Consider the following 21733-nt stretch of genomic DNA (forward strand, 5'->3'; position numbering starts at 1 on the left):
ATACAGACGTGTGAACGACTGGGAAGAGAACACAAACACCATACGGCCTTAAACAAAACAAACACTGTAAACTAAACATCTGACTGAGTGACTGGTGAAGGGTTCACTAGAGTCCACAGTCCGGGTCCCTGAAATGGCTCTTAGATTTGAGCCTCTATCTTTCTATTTTACCAGGTCTTTTGACAATTATAGGCTAAAATGATTACTGATGGTTTACTCTACAATTATAATATTACAGCTGTTTTTCTTTAGCTGTCTCAACATGATCTCAGGTGGGAAGTTGTCTTGTGTTTTGGAAAGGCATGAGTTAAGTGGCTATGGTTGAAAGCTGGAAGCTCTCACTGATATTTTGCCAAACAAACTGAATTTATAGCCTAGTCTGTCTTAAGCCTCGTTTGCATGTTAACAAATGACATGACTTTGATTGTGGATGTTCATGGACTGAGAGTCATTGCTGCTATTAGATCCCCATTCAGTCAGCGTTATAGTCCACACACACACTTTCACTTCCCATTTTTTCCACCATAAAGTGACAAATAAAGATCCTTTATTAAACAGTGTCACAAAAATAACCCAGCCTCTGCATACATGTGTTTATTTAAATAAATGTATTTGTATTGTCAGGTCCTCACCTGACCGCGGCCTGGAAAATAGTCGTTTCTGATTGGCTGGCAAGTGTCGAATCTCACTTACAGTTCTAGAACCAAACTGTTGGTGACCATGGTAACGACATTCTTCACCAACTGCCGCGCCGTAAAAATAAACCTCTTACTAAAACTAACGTTAGCGTAACTTAAACACTGTTTAGTCCAAACCTCGCCATATTTTATTTTATTTTATTTCTAGGTAAGTAGAATACTGAAGAGGAAAAGAATAATCCCAGTTGTCTTTAATTTAATAAACTGCATGGAGGAGAGCTCGCCTCCAACTTGTTTGTTAGCTAGCGTTAGCGTCTGTATGCTAGCATACTTTGACTATCCCTTTATGTTCATTCAATTCTAACATCTAACGTCACGCACCTAAAACGTAGACATTTGGGTACAGTATCTGTTCATTCCTCCAGCCAGGCTCACCCTATTGGCCTGTGGTGTGGAGCCACTCCCCTCACAGACCCCCCCCCCCCACCCCCCATGCTGAAGTGATGCACCAGTCCTTCAGTGGGTGAGGGAGGGAAGCCTGCCAAGTCTCCTGCTCCGTTAGCCGAGGCGTCTCTAAAGAGGACGACTTTGAAGGAGAAGAACAGCTCCGAGTTCAGGCGTGGGAAGGCGGGCAAGAAATCGTCTGGTTTGGGGGGGTTGTACTTTTGGTGTACGTGAGGATCGATAAGTACACCTTGGGTACAAGAGGGACTCAACATGCACCGAATAACGGGGAAATCGGGAGGGGACAGCTTAATTGAGATGAGCCCGACAGACTCTATGAATGGTGAGTAACGCCGCAGCCCTTCAAGCTACCGATCCGTAGTTTTACAATGTTGCTATGAAGTTAATGTTTTGATCTTCATTAGTGTAGAGACACCGTCCTACTGGGAAATCAGTTACGACTGAAACTGAGGTGGGTATTCCCCAGTCTGTTCGGCTTTAAGAAGAACTTTAAAAATAGAATAAAGTTTTCGAGAAATACTAAACACACTAAAACTAAACCTTTAGTCATTATGCTATAGGGAATATTGTGTGCAAACAGCTTACACAAACATTTGTAACCATAACATTTCTCAATTGACAACTAATGTAAACAGCACATATGAAATCACATTTATATTATTGGTACAGTCTGCTGGCATGCCTTCCCGGGACAACTGGAAAATGACAGTGTTTATTGTTCCAGGAACAACTGTACACCTATACACAGCACATTTTAAAACGAATTTACAGTTGACCAGCTATTTTAAAATGTATCCACCCCGCAAATTTACCATTTAACTCCACAACCAGCTCATGGTATGGCTTTTTTTTTCTTCATGAAAACAGCAGTGACTCAAAGCTAGCCAGCCTCTGACAGCTGGCCTGCTTAGTGGAAACACTCAGTCACTTGCAGACAGCCACTTTATCCACCAGCACAAACCCCAAATCCCGCTCTGTTTTTGGCTAAATGTGAATTTTATACAAGCGCTTAGACAGCGGGCTGTGTTTTTAGCCATTTATGGTGTTGCTGAATGGAGGATGAGTCACCCTGGATGTTCTCCAGCCACCCTTACCTGCACAAATCAATGTGAAAGTGTTGTGTTTCATCAGCGGCACAGAGAGAATCATATTATAGCAGACTAGCTGAGACTGAAGTGTGAGTGATCTCTACAGGTTCATGAACTATAGTTACTGTTACCGTGGTGTTGAGTGTTTATGGTGTGTTGAGATAACAGTGTTTTCCACACATCACACACACAGCTCATTAAATCACAGTAATACTCCAAATCTGAGTTATTTTGGTACATAGATTCTATATTGGTGACTGGATGGTGAACAAAGGGCCAGCAAAAATCATTTTCAGGTTGGAAATAGACTGTCAAAAAGTCTGCTAGTATGTTCATATGACACATTCAGAGTTTAAATGAATAATAAAAGAAAAAAAGTAGAATCTGAGTGTTTTTAAATGTAGTTTTAAGATAAACCTGTCTGCACACTCAAGTCAAAACATCTGGACTGCTGAAGGTCTCACAGTTTGCTTACAAGCTTTTTTGTGCACCGTATTTAAATACAGATTCAAACCACACTAGACATTCTGTAGGTACAGTTTCCCAAACTATTCGTGGTTGTGGTTTGACCACACAGATTTAGACTAACTTGGATTTTTGCTTGTTTTTTCATCAGTGCTAACCCTTCCTGTAAATAGCATTGTCTTGTTATATGAACTGGTCTGTTGAAGATGGTGTATGTGTTCACCTCAAACTTGCGACTCTAAACATGATGATAAAATCAGACAAACCCAGCCATTGTGTTTGTATACAAAATGTAGCTGTATGAAATGAGGCTGCTGAATTTACGTTAACACCCTTGCAAGGTGCCAGTGCTAAAACTATGAATGCAAAACTCAGAACCACTACTGCTACTAAAAAGTAATAGTTTGGGATCGTATCACTTTTATGTCAATAAACAGTTGGATTTGTGTTTTAGGATCCAGCTGAATTTGCTTTTTACTAGCAGTACAGCTGAGTTGTAAAATAAGTTTCTTTGTGTAAATGATAGATGTACATGAGGTTTGCTCTACTGAGTGTGTTGTGTTGCTGTGGTAATAAAAAAAGAGAGACAGAAGCAGCCTTCTGTGGCATTTCCACAGTGATCAGCTGCTCTCTGTTGAACAAAGCCTCAACTGTGGAGGCTTCTTAGCTAGGTGGGAAACAACTCTTGGCATAGCTGACTGGATAATACTGAATACTCTAATACTTCGTCCAACTGTGCAAGAATATGCTCAGCTGTTTGGGAGGCATTCTCATATGTTGTGAAAAAAAATAAATTTGGAAGCCATCCATATCCAAGTCGATATCAGAACTGTTTTTTTAAAGGAAGATGAAACAAAAAGTTGGCTTTATTGTTGGTGTTAAAACACTATAAAACTCTAGCATAAAAGTGTGGCTCTGTGTTTAAGCTTTAAGCCCAAATCTACTGTACTGTAGAGAACTTACTGCCAGTGCTGGTGGATAACAGTCTCCTCAAAACTTCCACATCCTCTATTCTGAAGAGATACTGGTAACAGATTTTCATACTGTAGATACAATTCCCTTTCTTTTATTTGTTATATTGGTACCGTGAGACATTATGAAGAGCTTAGTCATTTCAGTAAAGCTTAAGTGAAAAACAGTGATTTAGTTCAACAAAGTAGAAAGCAGAGATCTGCTCAGGCTGTGCTATATTCCAGTTTTGGAGTGGAGCTTTTATGATAAATGTCACTCATTTTAGTTTTGAACCACTAACTTATACTTTGTTCACTTGGTGTGTAATAACGTAGAGACTGAGAAGCTTTACATATTACAAGGTTTGAATGCTTGTTTCAGGTCTGTCTAAGCCCATTTTCTATGTCGAGTCCAGACTAAATATAACCTCAGAGAGACCATCAATTAGGACTGTTGCATTTCTATTTAAAAACAAAGACACTAAGGCTGAAACCTTCTTCTGCTTTTTTATTTTTTTTTTGGCAACGATGGTGCCAGCAGGACATGATGTTTGTTTTTGCTTTTCTATCTGCCCTGCTATTTGTTTATGTAAATCTTTTTTTCTCAGAATGTACTGGAAGGATTTAATTGCATTTGACAGGCAATGAAGTGCAGGTGAAAGTAGAACTTTATCATGGGTAAAGTCATGTTTCATCTTACAGGCACTTACTTGAGGGGATTTACCAGTCTTCTCTGTCTCATTTCCGGCAGTCACTCCTTTAGTGGTAGAATCACAGCACAGCAACCCGGCTGTGTGTATTCTTTCACAGTGATCCTGTTAAGTCATGCTGTCTGGCCTGTGAGAGCGCTGCCACAAAATGCTGCACAAATATAGACCATAACATTGGCTGTCAGTCAGTTCTGCTCTGCTAACTGAGGCAGCTGTTCATGTGCCTGAAACTTAACTTTACTGCCACCAATCTGCCTGTCTGAGAGTCACTGTTCAATTTGTTATTGTTCTTTTGAAGTGGTTAGAGAATACTGCCGTAATAACACTGGTAATTCTGTTGTTAATCTAGTGATCCTTATGTTTTGCAGATGATATGAATGGCTACCACCAACATGCCTCTTCCAGCTCAGGGTCCCTCCAGCAGGGACAATCAGCGGTAAATACCAAACTCACCACCTACTTAGATTCACTCAGCACCTTCATACAGACTTTTCTGTAAATCAACTTTTGCCTTCATTGTGAACAGTTTGAGAGAGAGTTTATTTTCATGCAAATTCCAAAAAATTATTTCACTATATATGTTTGTTGTTATATGTGTCTCAGAATAGTTTGCAGATTCCTGGATGATTTTCATTTATATCAACTATTTAAATATATGGGAATATGTCCCCCTATAAGTTAATGTTTAGCTTTACGAGACAGATGCATGAAAGATTTCTGTTTGAAAATATCACATCTTCACTTCTGGCTTACCTACTGTAAACATTGTAGCAGGAAGTTCTGTGTGTTCAAGTAAAATCCTTTATTTAGATTTCCTTCCTTTTGTCTTTCCAGTTTAACAGTCACTGGTTTTCTTGTTGTAAATCACCCAATCATATCAATAGCAAACATGTGGCAAGAGAAGAGAGTTTAGCATGTGGATCTAGTCCACAACTAGTATTCTCAGTTTTGAGATTACATCCATTTTTCCAATCCAATCGTAATTTCTGTACAACCTGCAAATATCATGAGAAAGTCAGAGATAATCTTTATTCTTCTGTCCCCCCCCCCTCCTTTCACACTGAAGTCTCCTTTAATGCCTGATGTGTGTGTAGAGACCTGTGAGTCTCTCAACACCAGCCTGGCCTCCCTGACCCCCTCTAATCACAGTGACAGTCCACAGCGTGAGGCTCAGACCTTAGAACAAATTAATTCTTTGGCTGGGGTAAGACACAGATGCATGTTGCTGTGTCAGTGTCTGCGTGTTTGTGTCATCTCACATCGTCTCCAAACTCAAACCAGTAACCGTGTATGACCTGACTGGGACCATGCCTGACTTATAACTTATAACCTTTAGTGTTTTCAGGATGTTATGAGGTGTTTTTGGACGTAATCTTTAATAATGTATAAACATAATGCAAGTGTGGAGTGACATTTTGATCTGTTTCATCATCTTTGTAAGGTTGCTGATACAGTTATAGCTGTATGCTGTTGTACTTTGTTGTCTTGTCGGGCTTTCCCTCACTATCCACTCGGTTTCTCCACAGCTGTCGAGAAAGCGGGCGCTTTTCCTGAAGTTTCGTTCTAGGGTATGGCATGGTAAAACAGGCTTGTGATGTGATGTAACTTTTAAGCTTTTATTTGCTTCTTAAGGAAAGTCTGTTCAGTGTTGAGTTTCACCACCAGCATTTGATATTCAGAGAATAATGCTTGGACATTGGAGTTGAAATCAATACACATTTCTTGGTAGAGAGCTGATGTTGACTTCTGGAGAGAGCATGTTTTTTTTCGGCAGAGAGTAATGGAAACCAGGTGGCATGAGCTATGTGTTGATGCATCATGGGAGTTCATTAAAAAAGGCCTTTTCACTTGCTTTTTTCTCACCTGTGATAATCGTCCGCTTCGCTGAAGAGAAAGCAACAGCCTGATGGTGTTACAGCATTTAGAAAGTGCACACACATACGTAGCTGTTTTTGTGTATGCACATTTATATGTGTACTTTTAAGTGAATACAGTCTATACTGTAATCATGACCCTGCCCTGTGCTCATGACAGGACTGAACTTTGCTGTGGCTAACCATATAATGTACTGTAGGCTTCTTCTTTTGAATCCTCTGAAATGTGGTCTTTCTTAAACAGTGTGTAATCCATTTTAATGAAAAGTGGGATCATTACCCTTTTTAACAGCGGCCTTTAGGGGGAAAAACACCCTGCAACAGGCTTTTCTAGTAACCTGGCTTCCTTCAATTGAAGGGTACAATTTAGCTGAGTGGAAGATAACATCAAGGAGATTCAGAGGGGAGGCAGCTGCGCATCTATAAATTGCATCTATCATGTAGAATGAAAACAAAAGCTGAATTCTACAAGACATTTCAGCTGCATGAAACATTTCTGTCGTGTTGTCAATGTGAACTTTTAGAGAGGCTCACAAACCAGATACAGTTTTCTAGGAATTGGAAAACTGGGAATTGGAGTATTTCTTTTTTCTTTTTTAGCTCTCTAGAAAAACACAATCCTCCCTGTGTTTAGAACATGTTTGAGGATTGCAAGGATTTATTGCAATGAAATAAAGCTATAATCCAAAGATTTAGAAGCAACAATTTACTAAATTTGGCTACAGAACTTTGTTCTTTGCAAAACAGGAAAATACTCTTTAGTTTTAAATTGTTGAAATAATACAGAAAAAACAGAGAGAGAGAACTGCACCCTTGCTGTTAGATTTTGTGGCACTAAGATGCTATGGGATGTTAAAGTGTAGTAAATGAAGGTAGAGAAGAGAGTTGATCTCAGAAGAGTCTACATTATCATACAGTTTAGCAGCTGTGATATATTTAAAATCCAAGAGCTGACAAGACCTGTTCGTTACTCTTTTAGCCCCAAAAAAAGAAATGCTTTGGAGGTAATATTTTTTTTAAAACCCTCCCTGCAACTAGCAGCCTATTTATTACTTACACCATGTTCTACATTTACCCTCCTTAATTAAGATAAAAGACACACATACGTATAAACGCCCAGTAGTTAGGGGTTAGTTGGCAAATGTATAGGACTCTGCGGCCTCTACAGAAGCAGGTCCCAGCAGATGCACCGATTCCATACAGCTGATCTATAATTAGGGAAAATTAGAGAGTTTCTGCAGCGACGTCCCAGTTAAAGAAAGCATCCACCCTGGGCATGGTCAGCATGGTCCAATGTAGTCTGTGAGGCACTGTGGTTAGAACGTATGCATAATTTGGACAGTAAAGAAAATGTAGAAAGGTTGAACACGTCAACACAAAAAAGTAAGTACAGTAGGAACCACTGTGGTTTACTTACTGTCTTACTTACAGTGTTTACTACCTTTTGTAGATTTTGTATAACATGAGGCAATTTACACGCTCTCCACTGATAGTGTACCATTTGTGCTTTGTCCACCATGGCCATGTCTCCAGATTGTTTAATTGATTAGTTTCAAACAGTCGAGTCAGACTGAAGAGATTATGCTCCATTTATCAGTTTCGTTTTTCTGTGGTTCACACTTATCGACCTTATTAAAACAAACTTCTCCATTTGGTCAGTTGGCTTTTCAGTTGAGGTGTTATTGTTTGTTGCTTTTACCCTCCTGATGGTCAGTGTGGTGCAGTACCGTGTAGTCACCTCTATTTTCTGATGCTGTGCTCTTATTACATTAGCTATCTAGCTGGCAGCAGCAGCTATCCCCATGCTGATGTCATCTCTAGGAGTCTGCTCTACGTCTGTCCTAGTATCCCTCCTCCTGTCTCTCTCCCTCTCCCTTTTCTGAATGTCTGAGCAAGTGAGGGCTTGTCCAGGGGGGTGAGAGGACTGGATGGAGCTCCCTTTGGCCTGGGGAATCAGTGGAGGGAGAGTGAGAGAAGCAGAGCTTTCAGGGCTGGACTGTGCTCCCTTGAGAAAAGCATATTTTCTCTATCAGGCAGCCGGCCTTTCCGCTGATGCATCATAACCATAAAGGGAGTGGGCCATGGAGGTAAAGTGCTCTTATTTCCCTACCCCGAAAGCATTGTGTTAATCATCAGGCCAAACTCTGGCAGACCTACAGTGCAGTAGCCATAGATGTGGGTTAGTTCAATGTTGTAGTTGTGATGCTAAATTTCTGAGTTCTCTGAATTGTGTGCAGGCCTGTGTAGGTAGCTGCTGTAGTGATGGGTAGCGAAGACAGAGGTTCATGGTACAGGGTTATTTTTAGCTTTCTGAACAGCTGAAGCAGCACCAACAGTAAGCAGTCATGCCTTCCAGTCCTCTCTTAAAGCATTCCTTCATTTCTGTTCAGCCCTGTAGCTGCTGAAGAGGCAGCCACTGAAGGGCTAGCATTTGCTGATACACATGCTTGGAATTTCTTTAGCCAGCAATACAGGTGTTTTCAGACACTGTGGATTCTAGGGTTTACAGAAACGCAGAGGCAGATAAAGTGTAACAATGTTAGAGAGTGAAGCCAATGTGGCTGTCCCTGTTGTGTAGAGATTGGTATGGATTTGTAGTCCTCACATATCTTTTGCTCTGACATGTAACCTGAGGTTGTGTTTCCTGGGTTATACAACAAAGATTTTTTTAAAAACTTTTTTTGTTTGATAAATCCCACAAGGGCAACACAAGCACCATGAAGCATCTTAGTCATAGTGGATACCCCCCATTCAGCATGCTGTTTCTGTGTGGAGTGAAAATATGATAATCAGTGTTTTTGTTGTTTTAGTCAAACAGTTGAGTGTGATGTGTGTGGAGGCCTTGTTCTTTGGGTTTTGCTTCTCAGCCACTGACTCATACTGTAGTTCGACTGCCTCGTCTGCTGTGCTGAATGCATCCAAAGATTTGTTGAAGTGATACTGTATCTGTCTATGTGTGTGTTTAAATGTTGTGACCTCTGTTCTGTCTCCTATAGATTGACAAACAACAACATAGTAAAGACTCCGTGTTCTTCCGCGATGGAGTGCGCAGGATTGATTTTGTCCTGTCCTATGTTGATGATAAAGATGGTGAGAGAAAACAGGTAAGAAGAAAACTTCTAGGTACTGTATGCACAAGTTACATTTACATAGTTCATTCACTAACTAGTTTCCTTATGTATGTTTTAAAGTGTTGTTGTTATATTTCCAACTTAACTAAATATCCTGAAATCCAAAAATATCACACAAAAGAACAGCTGGTGTTATTTCCACCTCTTGATTTAAACAGTAAGAACTGTTTCTTACAGGATATCCTCAGTGTTCACAGTGTCTGTCAGTGGCATACCCTAAATACCACAACACTGATAACGTTAGATAAACTGGTATTCTCGACTTGTATCAGTAATCCTCTCAAATAATTTTGTTAGAAGGTCGCTTCTAGAGACAGACTTACAACCCTACTTTCTTAAGTAAATCAACTTTGAAGTATTTACATACTGTTGCTGGCCACATGTCTTTTGTGGCAAGTATCTATTTCCGCTGTGGAGTGCTGAAAGACTTTTAGGGTTTGATACCGAACTGTTAGCCGTCACGTCTCTCTGTTACCACTCCTCGAGTATGAGGCAGTGTGTTGCTCACATTTTACCCACAGCCTCATTAGTGAGTCAACCCTCAGACCTCTGGCCTGGTCAGGACCTCGCTCATTTTTTCCACTGTATGAGGAAAGGCAAACAGGAGGCTGGTTCCTGTGTGTTATCTACATGTGTTGTAAAATGTGACAGTAAATTATAGCTCTAACAAGGACGTACATTTTTCATTTCTTTTAGCCTATTTCTGAAAACATTAAACCTCACTCGAAGTGCCACATGTTGAGGTTATGTCATACTACTGCACTACCACAAATAACTTTCATTACCTGTTTGCACTCAGTGACTCATACTATTGAAAGTACTATACGTTTATCTTGGCCGATCTGTACTCTTTACATTTTGTATTTTAATCTCACATTGACTTAATAAGATTTTGTCAATTGTTGAAACTGTTGAACAATTTACTTCACAAATTTCATTTAGATTTTAGCTTGATATATGTACATTTGGAGTTAACAACCCGTTTTCAGTTGTATATCGTACAATGTGATACATACTGTAAACCACATTTGTTTATATGTCTGTATATTTTAAAATCTTAATACATGCTGCTCAATATTTTTATGTATAATGATTTTTAAGGCTCTTTTCTTTCAAGCTTTTGTGTGTAATGATTTTTTACACATTTTGTGTGTATTTCTTGTATGATAGATTTCACTGTACAATGGTAACAGTGTACATTTAAATCAAACTAATAAATATATGTATTTGTGCTTTGTTTTCTTCTAAAGGAGAGGAGGAAGGTGTATGAGGCCAATCTGGAGAAAGTCGGCCTGGAGCTGGAGATAGAAGATAAATCAGTAAGACCATCCAGTTATTGATTTGATAATGTCTTACGTAAAAGTGAATTAAGTGGCCCACAAAGACATAATATGTGTACTATATATCATATCACATATCTGTTTTTTTAGAAATTTTGATTTTACAAAGACAAAACAATGGTAAACACTGCTGTTTATCGTTATACTACATAATCAACCAATTATTTTTTAATATAAAAATCTATAAAAAAGATAAACCACTTTTCAGGAATCTCCTTTTATTACTGAATTGTATTTTTAGTTTATCAATCACTAGCCCTTTACTCATTATATTGTCTCTCACTGTCATTGTCACCAGGAGTCAGAAGATGGAAAGACTTCTTTTGTGAAGATCCATGCTCCATGGGAGGTGTTGGCCACCTACGCAGATGTGCTGAAGATCAAGGTCCCATTCAAGGTCAACGACATCCCAGACAACAGCGAGATGCCCATGAACTGGCTGTCCACCCCTTTTCGTCTGCCGGAGCACATCATGCACCCTGAGCCAGACTTTTTCACAGCTCCCTTCAACAAGAGCAAGTCTGACTTCTTCCTTATCGACAACAAAGACACGTTCTTCCCCCCTTCTACTCGCAACAGGATAGTAAGGACGACCATGACTGTCTTATGTTGTTTGTGACCTTCCATTGAAACATTCCCCTGACATTCAGATCCTGCAGTTCTATGTGCAGGCCTACTCATGTGGTTAGATTTTAGTTACATTTTTGGGAAGACTAAGCTTCAAATTTAATAGGTTGTGTCTATTGGAAAGAATTGAATGTCCATTATGTTAAAATTCAGTTTTTAACAACAAAACAAAACACTGTTCTTCTCTTTCTTTCTTTGCCCAGGTCTACTACATCTTGTCCCGCTGTTCATACTTTAGAGATGAATGTGGAGATAAAGACAAGAAGGGAATCAAGAGGTTACTTAACAACAGCACCTACACTGCTGCCTTTCCACTTCATGATGTGAGCAACTTTTTTTTACTTTTTTATGATTGGAAAAAGACATAAAGTCATCAATTGAATGTGCACTCAGTGCTTTCCAGCAGTAACATCCTGTTGGAAGCACTGTTGGGTTGCAAGGATAATTAACGTTTCAATAATATATATGTACTTTGTGTGCATGCAGTCTAGATACTGGAAGAGATCGAGGGACGCTAACTGCGAAAGTGAGAGATTCAGTCTCTATAAACACTGGGCTGGATTCCTCTCTTTCTTCAAGGAGCAGCCCCTCAATCTTGTACGGTAAGTAGTCACATCTGATGTGTATTTACTCAACATTAATCTGACGGCAGAAGAATTTACAGCAAAAATGTTTTTGTTTTTCCAGGAAGTATTATGGGGAGAAGATAGGTATTTATTTTGCGTGGCTGGGTTTCTACACTGAGATGCTGTTGTTTGCGGCAATAGTCGGGACAATTTGTTTCATCTACGGATTCCTCACATACGATGACAATGAGTGGAGGTGATTTTTACCAAGAGTACTGGCCTGTTTTGTTTGTGTTTCAGATATCATTGTATAAATAGGTGTCATTGTTCCTTTTATGGAGAAAAACTGTTCATTTCCCCACAGTAAAGAAATCTGTAGTGAGGCAGTTGGTGGCAAAATTGTCATGTGCCCGCTGTGTGACAAGAAATGTGGTTACTGGAAACTCAACTCAACATGCAACTCCTCATGGGTGAGACATCCTGGCTTTAGGATTGAGTGTTTCTTTTTTTTTCATCATGATTCATGTTCTACCCACAATATGTGACATTTAAAGGGTGATTGCAGCTAAATGTCAGCAAATAAGTTTTTAATGATCTCACTATTTTCTCACATTTTCTTCTTTCAGCAATCACACCTGTTTGACAATGTGGGAACAGTGTTTTTTGCCATATTTATGGGGATTTGGGGTGAGTAAACTGTCTGCTGTCTGCATTTTGTGTTTTCTAACCCAGTGCACCACCTAGTGGGAACTATTGTTAGTGATTTAAATCACTGTTACTCACTTTGTATTTAAAGGACTTTTTCACCAAAATTACCCCAAAAAAAACAAATTTTCTCCCTTACTTTCCATCTATTCAGTAGTAATATTAATATTTAATAATAATTATATATAATATATAATAATAAGTTGAATGAGGGTCAAATCGCTGAAAAATTACATTTGGGGGTTGTATACTCTGCAGTGACGCTGTTTCTGGAGTTCTGGAAGAGACGGCAGGCTCGTCTTGAGTACGAGTGGGATCTGGTTGACTTTGAGGAAGAGCAACAGCAGCTGCAGCTTCGGCCAGAGTATGAGACCAAGTGCACCAACCGCAAGATGAATCGCATCACTCAGGTGTTTGTGTGCTCATGATATACTAATATACAGGATGGCACTGTTTTAATGTGCAGCTTTAGGTCTGTGTAGCTTACTTGAGGATTTACCAGACAGATATACTGTATTTTAGGACAGATGTACAGATTACATCATCTATTGGTTTGAAAGTAGACTCTTTCATCAAGAACAATATTACTTAGTTATAAAACTGACCCATTGTGTTTTCAGGGAATCAGGAATATGTAGGTAGTGATAGTGACAGACACAGACTTGTGAAATGAACAGAATTGGGGTGCTGTAATGACCACATCCCACCTGCCTTTAGGAACCGGAATGGGTTCTTGAAAGGACTGCTACAGATCTAATGGCAAAATTGCTTCTTTGCTGGGTCACCGTGTTACTCTGGGTAAGGGTAGCACTTAAGGTGGAATGCAAAATGGGTGAGGAAGAGGTTTTGGTGTGGTGTAGTTTGTGTGAATAACACAGACATTTCTGGAAAGACTCAGAGGCACAAGTTTCCTTCTGTACTGCATTGGTGTTGGTCTGGTGGGTCAGGTCTGGTCTTGGGCGAGGTTTTGGCAAAATACCTCTAGATGAAAGAACTGGACTTGGATTGAAAAGTAAAAGGTACACAAGTAAATAATACACTATGATTGGGCAACCTCGCTCTGCCTCACAGTGGTAGTTAAAGGAACCTGGCCTTTTAGAGCTGTCTTTTCAGAATATAACAAAGGATGACTGACTACAATGTCCGTGCTTTGCTTGCTTATGATTTAGGAAATGGAGCCATACTTACCTATAACAAGCAAGTGTGCACGCACATGTCTGTCTGGAGCCACCGTCCTGTTCTGGGTGAGCATTGTATCTTTGGTATATTTGATGAATCTAAATTGGTTTCATTTTCTACCTTTGTCTTTGCTGTTATAGTGTTTATCATCATCACTAATATCATCAGGGCCAATATGCATAAAGCTTCTAACAATTTGAGCTCTCAAATAATTTTGGAGCTCAGACCAATTCATAAAATGAACCATTTTGGGCCATTGTTTTACGGCTTTATACATACTGGCCCAGATTTATCACCATTGTGTACTCTTGTTTGTAAAAACATCTATCATGTGAATTGGAAGATGGTACATTTCTTTTCATGGGGCATGTGTGCACACTTCCAGCATGACAGTTACTCCTAACATCTATGTTTGCAATAATTCACCTTGCTTCACTCATACGTCTTTATGTGTTTTGGTGTTTGCAATCGCATCGTGATGGGTGTGTTGTTTAGAGTTGTTCTGATACCAGTATCAGAAATTCCACCAGTAATGCCTAAAATGCAGTGCTGGGTATCGGTGAGTACCTGTATCAGTGCACCAATCTGATACTGCGGTATTTATTACCCCCAAATCAGGACCCTGCTACTTTCCAGCAGTGTCACTTTCACCATATATATATATATACAGTATAGTATTGTATAGTATTATATGTATAGTAAGGTATGACATGTATTTTATAATAGGCGTGTATTGGATTGGCCAATTTGCAAAGTTCAGGTATCAGAATCAGTATCGGGAAGGTAAGAATGGTATCGGAACATCTCTAGTGTTGTACTTTTGTACTTTTTGTCTTGTGACTTGCTGTAGTTGTCTTTCATGTTGTCACTGTTGTCTCTGTCCTGAAGATCTCATTGATCATTGCCTGCATCATTGGGGTGATAGCGTACCGCCTGGCGGTATACGCAGCCTTCGCCAGCATCATGAAGGACAGTCCCACCACCCACCTGCAGGTGGTTGGCCCCTTCATTACACCGCAGCTGGCCACCTCTGTCACCGCCTCCTGCATCAACTTTGTCATCATCATGATCCTCAACCTCATGTATGAGAGAGTGGCTGTTTGGATCACTGACATGGGTGAGGGTCAGAGCGAGAGAGCAAACCCCAGATCTGTGTTTTTATGTATCCGTTATGGATTTCATAATGATCCTTTAAATTGTTAAAGTTTGAACTTTTTTGGTTTGTGTATTTAAAATCTATATTTTATTACTTTTATTTGGCAGAAATTCCCAAGACCCACCTGGAGTATGAGAACAAACTGACGGTGAAGATGTTCCTCTTCCAATTTGTCAACTACTACTCCTCCTGCTTCTACGTGGCTTTCTTTAAGGGCAAGTTTGTCGGCTATCCTGGAGACTATGCTTATATGTTTGGGAGCAAACTGAGGAATGAAGAGGTACCAGATATAACCGCATTACGTTGTATTAGATTAGCACTGGTATTTCAACTTGAGCCTGAATTTGAGTTAATGTTTGTTTCCTTCCTATCCCTCCTCTCTCTAAACCTGTCTACATTCAGTGTGACCCTGGTGGCTGTTTGATTGAGTTGACCACCCAGCTGGTGATAGTGATGACTGGCAAACAGGTGTGGGGCAACATCCAGGAGGCTCTTGTCCCGTGAGTACTCCAACTGAACCAACCATCCAAAGCACAATTCATCAGAGGGCTTAAATTCAGTGTCAATGTTTAGAGTCATCTCTACTGAGATTGACAAGTTATTCGGCCTGGAAGTGGGTTTAGAAAAATACTCAGTCATCATGCGTCCACTAACCTCTGCTCATAAGCCTTTGCAGTATTCAATAAGATTATGACATTTAAAGAAAGACAGGAAGATTAATAAAATTTGATTAGTAACCTGTGCTTTTCCTACTATGACAAATTAAAATGTCTGCAGTGAAAATGCCTGTTTTTATCTATCATAATCAGTTTCCAGACAAAACAAGCCCAGAAATTAACCTTGACTTTTACACTCAGTTCAGTGGAAGGGTTCTATGTTTAGAAATGCAGTCATCTCTTTATTGCCATTGTTTGCAGTTCAATACAGCCTCAAATATGGCTGTCAGAGGTTGAATTATGTTGCTTCAAAGCTCTCTATCGCCCCCTTGTGGCCTGCAGGTGGCTGATGAACTGGTGGGGCAGCAGAAAGGCACGAAGCCATCCAGAGAGTCTGTACAGCCGCTGGGAGCAGGACCATGACCTGCAGGGCTTTGGACAGCTCGGCCTCTTCTATGAATATCTGGAAATGGGTAGACATTCAGTACATAGTCCATTACACCGGTAGATGCAGTCTCCTCAGAGGTTCTGCAGATGGTGCTGTTTCACTAACCTCTCCTCTCTCTGTGTCCCAGTGATCCAGTTTGGTTTCATCACACTGTTTGTCGCCTCCTTCCCCCTGGCACCCCTGATGGCTCTCATCAACAACATCATCGAGGTTAGAGTGGACGCCTGGAAGCTCACCACTCAGTTCAGACGTCCCGTGGCAGCAAAGGCCCACAGCATCGGAGCCTGGCAGGAAATCCTCAATGGGATGGCCGTACTCTCTGTTGTCACAAATGTCAGTGCTGGACTACATCTGTGTGCTTTGTGCACTCATTATCTACTTTGTATTATCTCTAGTTTTCCTTACACCATTTCTTTCCTTGCTTTCTAGGCGTTCATTGTGGCCTTCACCTCTGATATGATCCCTCGGCTCGTGTACATGTACGCGTACCAGCCGGAGGGTGAGATGAATATGAAAGGCTACATAAACAACAGCCTGTCGGTGTTTAATATCTCTGCAATCCCACCAGCCAACAAGCCCGAGGACGGGGAGAACCCTTTCTGGTTCAACAGCTCCATCACTACCTGCAGGTGGGTGTGTGTGTGTGTGTGTGTGTGTGTGTGTGTGTGTGTGTGTGTGTGTGTGTGTGTGTGTGTGCGTGTGTTTGTGTGTGATTGTAAGGCCTTGTGGATGAGGGAGAAACAGTGATTTTCTTATAATATGTGACCGTGGTGGAGGAAGTACCTGGATCCTTTGTTTAAGTAAAAGTCATGTAAAAATGTCCCCTTTCATGTTAAAGTCTAACATGAATATATATATATATATATATATATATATATATATATATATATATATATATATATACTGCATTAGTAGATTCTTCTTCTTCTTCTATGGATGTGTTCAAATGTAACTTGGGTGGCATACCTAATCCATAATAAAGTATCATATTTTAGAGGTTTATCATGTGTTTTGTTTGTACAATCAGATTAACTTAAAGTAGACTTATTATGTGTTGTGTGGTTAATATATTGTATGTGTACTTTCTTTATTGTTTTAATGCGCTCTATAGATATTATGTAGGTGTTAGAGTAATCATTACTTCCTTTTCCCTTTGCATTGAATCAAAGTCTGTATAAAAGTCTGCAGGAAATTTACATCTCTTGTTGCTTCTTTGTAGGTATCGTGATTACCGCTATCCTCCTGGCCATGAGAAGGAGTACTCCCACACCATGCAGTTCTGGCACATTCTGGCTGCCAAGCTGGCTTTCATCATTATCATGGAGGTAAAACCAAGCTGCTGTGCTTCTACCGCCACCACCACCAACACTTATTGACCGTTTGAGCAGAGCCTCACATTCTTACACTGGGCAGTAGTCGATTGTTATATTAATAGTAACCCTCATTCTCCCACACACACATTTCTCAGATATAGTACATCCATGAGTTTCTTCTGCAGCGCTCCACTTTGAAGTAAAACTAACCTGCTGTGCCTGCTTCCTCCGCAGCATGTTGTGTTCCTGGTCAAGTTCTTTGTGGCCTGGATGATTCCCGACGTTCCCTCTGACGTGAGGGCTCGGGTCAAGAGAGAGCGTTACCTGGTCCAGGAGTATCTCCACAACTATGAAGTGGAGAAGCTGAAGGTCCAACTCAGCCAAAACACCCATGACGAGTGTAGCTGCGCGCCCATGATCTATCCATCTTTACCCAAACATGAGGTGCTGTCAGAGTGTCTCTAGCACAGCAAGCTGCTGGTCAGTCAGCTGAACATGATGGGAGGACGTGGTGATGTAGATTGCCCTACTTGTGTATTATGATACTGACCATCACTTTTCTGTAGTGTTTGTTGTTGTTTGTGCAGTTCAAACAACACACACACACACAAACCTTTTATTAAAAAGAGCTAGTGGTTTCTTCAATTTACAGCCATCCCACTTCTACTATTGTGCTAATTGTGGAAGTGCACAAAGTTGAAAGTGTTAATGCATGCTGAGACTTGAAGCACATTAATTTAAACCTCATATTAATGGCCTTTCACTCTCTATTTTGTAATCCTAGCGCTGAGGATAATCCAAATTTGCTGTAAGGAAAGAAAGGAAATCTTATACACTGTGTCTAAGACAGGCGACTTACTATTGTTTTAATACAAGACTATTTATTTAAGTGCCACTACAAGTAACCAAAGATTAAATGCCTTAATATATCATAAACTTATTGGTTCTGTCAGTAGAAAAACAATTGATATTTTTTTGGAAACTGAGAGCTTGCTTATTGGGTTTGAGTATTTACCTTGTTCGTATGTATAGCTGTATGAAGAGCTCCGGTGTCATATACTGTAAGTTTATGTTCAACTCAATTGTTTTTTGTTTTGTTTTTTACAGTTACTACGACAAATGTGAGCATTGTTTATTTGACAGCATTGAGGGTGACAGCACAGATTTAACTCAGCTTTACCAAATTATGTTCTTCACTCTGCTGGCAGTGGACCTGTTAATAGGCTGGTCACATTTAGCTTTAATCTCATAACAGCCACCCCCCCAGTTTCTCCAGGCCATAGTCTGACACGTGAAGTAGCTTTTTATGAAGACAAATCTGTGCTGCTGTTACTACTGTGAGTAAGGGCATATTTTGTCCTGCAATGGCCAGTTTTTTGAGCAGCAGCAGCAGCTGGTGCATGTTGACTGTTGACAGTGAGTCCTGTTCCTGGAGATGAGAAGCGAAAAGCCCTGAGAGAGTGAAGAGATCCCTTTTTAATGTGCCTCTGTTTACCAACACGTCGAAGTTAATGAAAGCCTGCCCCTACCTACTGAAGTATGTTTGCTCCATTACACAAAGCACATCAGCCATCGCCTAGTTCTTATGTTTCTGGTTTCCTCAGCTGTGTAGAGAAGGAAAGATACACATTCTTTTTTTAATTATTATTTTGCACAAAGCACTTAATGAAACGTGACTATCAAAATAATAACATGTCAGTCTAATTGTTGTCATGACACTACGTATTCATAATCAGTGTTTTGAAGCAGAAATGTGTGATAATCTTTAAATTGAACAAGAGTTGTACTGTAAGTAAGAAGAGTTGAGGAGTTCCCTGTTCTGAATTTTATGTTTATGTATCGAGCTTAAACAAGGAGAAAGCATTTTGTTTTGAAATTATATGAAGGACATTTTTTATTAGGCTGCCTACATAGAAATATGTTTTAAAAATATCTGTTGTTTTAAGTATTTGATTTTAGGTAAAATAGCTGACTGGGCTACAAACTCAGGCGACTTAATATATGTTTGTTTGAGATGCATGTAGATGTCAACAGATGTGAGAGCAATGTTCCAGTTTCCCTTTACATGCCCTGCGCTCAGCTAAACCTGTGCCTGTTGATGCCTTAATACATCTAATATCTTGTTGTCTCCTGTATTCCCTTGTACATTTCCTTTTAGCTAACTTTTTTTTCTCTCTTTGTCTCTCTTTGTTACTCTTTAATATTTTTATTTTATACTTTCACCATGCTTGAAAAAACGGTGAACCTGTTTACTGTATGCTTACAAGTTACATTTTCATTTTTTCATTCATGTGTTTGTTATTTTTGTAATGGTCTCTGTATCTAAGTGTGTATTGTAAACCAAGACAAATCTCCAAAATAAAGTACCAGTTCAACTTGACTAATCGTTGGATGTTTTTTTGAATCAGTCTTAAATACTAGAGACCGTCAGCTCCTTTGCTGTGGACATGAAAGTTGCTGTTCACATAACAGATGGCCTGAGAGAACACTGATAACTATTCAGTGTTTGCTCTCACTGGTGGGTGTGTTTCACACCAAAATATGTTGGCATGGTTGTTTCCACTTACAGAGAAGCCACTGTAACAAAGACATGGGCAACACTCAGGTTCAGGTAGGTTGAAAAAGGTTCATTGTGATTTCAAACATTTTATCTATCAGGTTAAGATTTATGAAACCACAAATATACTCAACTGAGTGTGTGAAAGGATGCTTTATAAGAGTAGTATGTTTTAATAAAAAGGGTAACTACCTGACCATATACTTTAGATGAAGAAAGCCAGGATACAAACTATGTGGTAATAGATATACATTATAAACTCCAAGTTGAACCTCTGTGCCTGTGACCATCCAGCCTCCAGAGGAAGCCTTCTGCAGCCTGGACACACATCAAGGTTTACCGGTGGTCCAGCTCTACGTGATGCCGTCCTTCTTCCTGGCGGTGCTGATCCTTGGCCTCCCCCTCAATCTGCTCTCCCTCTGGGTCTTCTTCCACCGCCTGCGGCGCTGGACCCGCAGCACGGTGTTCCTCTTCAATCTGACCCTGGCTGACACCTCGTGGCTGCTGGCCTTGCCTTACCTCATCAACTACCATCTGGACCATCTGTACTGGAAGCTGGGGCTGACCTTCTGCGCGGGCGTGAGGATGTTCTACCACAACTACTTCTACCTCAGCATCTTCTTCGTCACCTGCATCAGCGTGGACCGGTACCTGGCCATCGTGCACCCGCTGCGCTCCCTGGTGCTGCTGGGCCGGAGGCAGACCTGCCTGCTGTGCGTGGCGATCTGGGCGGCCGCTCTGATCCTCAGCATACCTGTTGCCACCATGACTCTGATCCAGACCTGCCCCGGGAGCAACCGCACAGTCTGCACCCTATACATACTGCTGAGTGAGACCGGGGAGAGCCTCCCTTATTCCCTTTTTTGCTCCCTCGTCGGCTTCCTCTTCCCGCTGCTCTCCATCTGCTACTGCGGCCTGCACAGTGTTAGAGAGCTGCGCCACCGGTCCTGCCGCCCCGACCCGCACAACAAGCAGCGACGGCTCCGGCGGGTGCTGAGCGCAGTGCTGGTCCTCTTTGCGCTCTTCTACCTGCCCTACCACCTGAGCCGAAACGCGGCCATCGTGATGCGGGTGGTCTACCCCGAGAGCCCGGCCTCCTGGCACAATGCGGACCTGGCCTTCGCCCTGGAGATGTGCTTCTGCAGCCTCATCACCTGCGTTAACCCTCTGTTCAGCTGCTTCATAGGAGGCCAGTTTAGGAAGGAGTTTCACGGCACGTTTGCGGTCATATTCTCCCAGTGTCCGGGTACGCAGGTGGCCTCTATGATATCTAAGCGGACCCGGATGACGGTGAGGACAAGGCAGGGGATGTCGACTGTCTCACCTGTGTGCGCACTGCCCGCGCCTCGTTCCCAGTGAGCTGTACACATGTAAAGTGATAATACTCTTTGTCTAATAGTCATTAAACTGTATATGAAACATTTGTACGTCCTTTGTTTAATCGCCTGTTTTGTTTAATTGGTGGAATAGGATAAATACACTGTATATAACAATGGTTTCCAGTCTCCTTTATCTCATTCAATCTCTGAGGTTTGGGTCTCTTTAACTTCCTTACACAACACTGCCTCTGCGTGGCTGACTGCGTACTGTACTTTACAGTCTGGTTTCACGTGTGTGAATAGCATGTCTGTCTTTAATTAAAAATAATAATAATCATTTGAATCTCCAGTTCATTCATTCATCATTCATTTTCTGAAAACAAAGCTTTCAGAAAATGTGTCCCTGAAGTTTTAACACTGTCCAACTAAAACCGAGAAATAACCGGATGTGTGTGTGTGTGTGTGTGTGTGTGTGTGTGTGTGTGTGTGTGTGTGTGTGTGTGTGTGTGTGTGTGTGTGTGTGTGTGTGTGTGTGTGTGTGTGTGT

General features: G+C 40.9%; 2 protein-coding genes across 7 annotated transcripts; both read left to right on the forward strand.

Moving 5' to 3' along the window:
* The first annotated feature begins 1142 nt into the window (after positions 1 to 1142).
* Positions 1143 to 19691, forward strand: ano5a (anoctamin 5a). Of its 6 annotated transcripts, none has more exons than XM_051380674.1 (22): positions 1143 to 1425; positions 4685 to 4752; positions 5383 to 5520; positions 5843 to 5884; positions 9187 to 9294; positions 10572 to 10640; positions 10960 to 11244; positions 11492 to 11611; positions 11775 to 11890; positions 11976 to 12110; positions 12219 to 12324; positions 12481 to 12541; positions 12818 to 12969; positions 13277 to 13357; positions 14627 to 14855; positions 15002 to 15174; positions 15297 to 15394; positions 15893 to 16023; positions 16126 to 16331; positions 16428 to 16627; positions 17218 to 17323; positions 17546 to 19691. In XM_051380674.1, exons 1-22 carry the CDS (start codon positions 1356 to 1358, stop codon positions 17774 to 17776), a joined length of 2925 nt encoding a protein of 974 aa, XP_051236634.1. In that variant the 5' UTR covers positions 1143 to 1355; the 3' UTR covers positions 17777 to 19691. The 6 variants fall into 6 exon arrangements, with proteins under 6 accessions (XP_051236634.1, XP_051236636.1, XP_051236635.1 ...); XM_051380675.1 differs by lacking the exon at positions 13277 to 13357 and adding an exon at positions 13729 to 13803 and having other exon boundaries at positions 1144 to 1425; XM_051380676.1 differs by lacking the exon at positions 5843 to 5884.
* Positions 19692 to 20199: 508 nt separating this feature from the next.
* Positions 20200 to 21524, forward strand: LOC127352392 (P2Y purinoceptor 4-like). Its single transcript, XM_051380726.1, has one exon. It carries the CDS (start codon positions 20229 to 20231, stop codon positions 21225 to 21227), a length of 999 nt encoding a protein of 332 aa, XP_051236686.1. The 5' UTR covers positions 20200 to 20228; the 3' UTR covers positions 21228 to 21524.
* The last annotated feature ends 209 nt before the right edge of the window (positions 21525 to 21733 follow it).

Source organism: Dicentrarchus labrax, unplaced genomic scaffold (genome assembly GCF_905237075.1).
Source record: "Dicentrarchus labrax unplaced genomic scaffold, dlabrax2021, whole genome shotgun sequence".
In the NCBI taxonomy this organism is placed as follows: Eukaryota; Metazoa; Chordata; class Actinopteri; family Moronidae; genus Dicentrarchus; species Dicentrarchus labrax.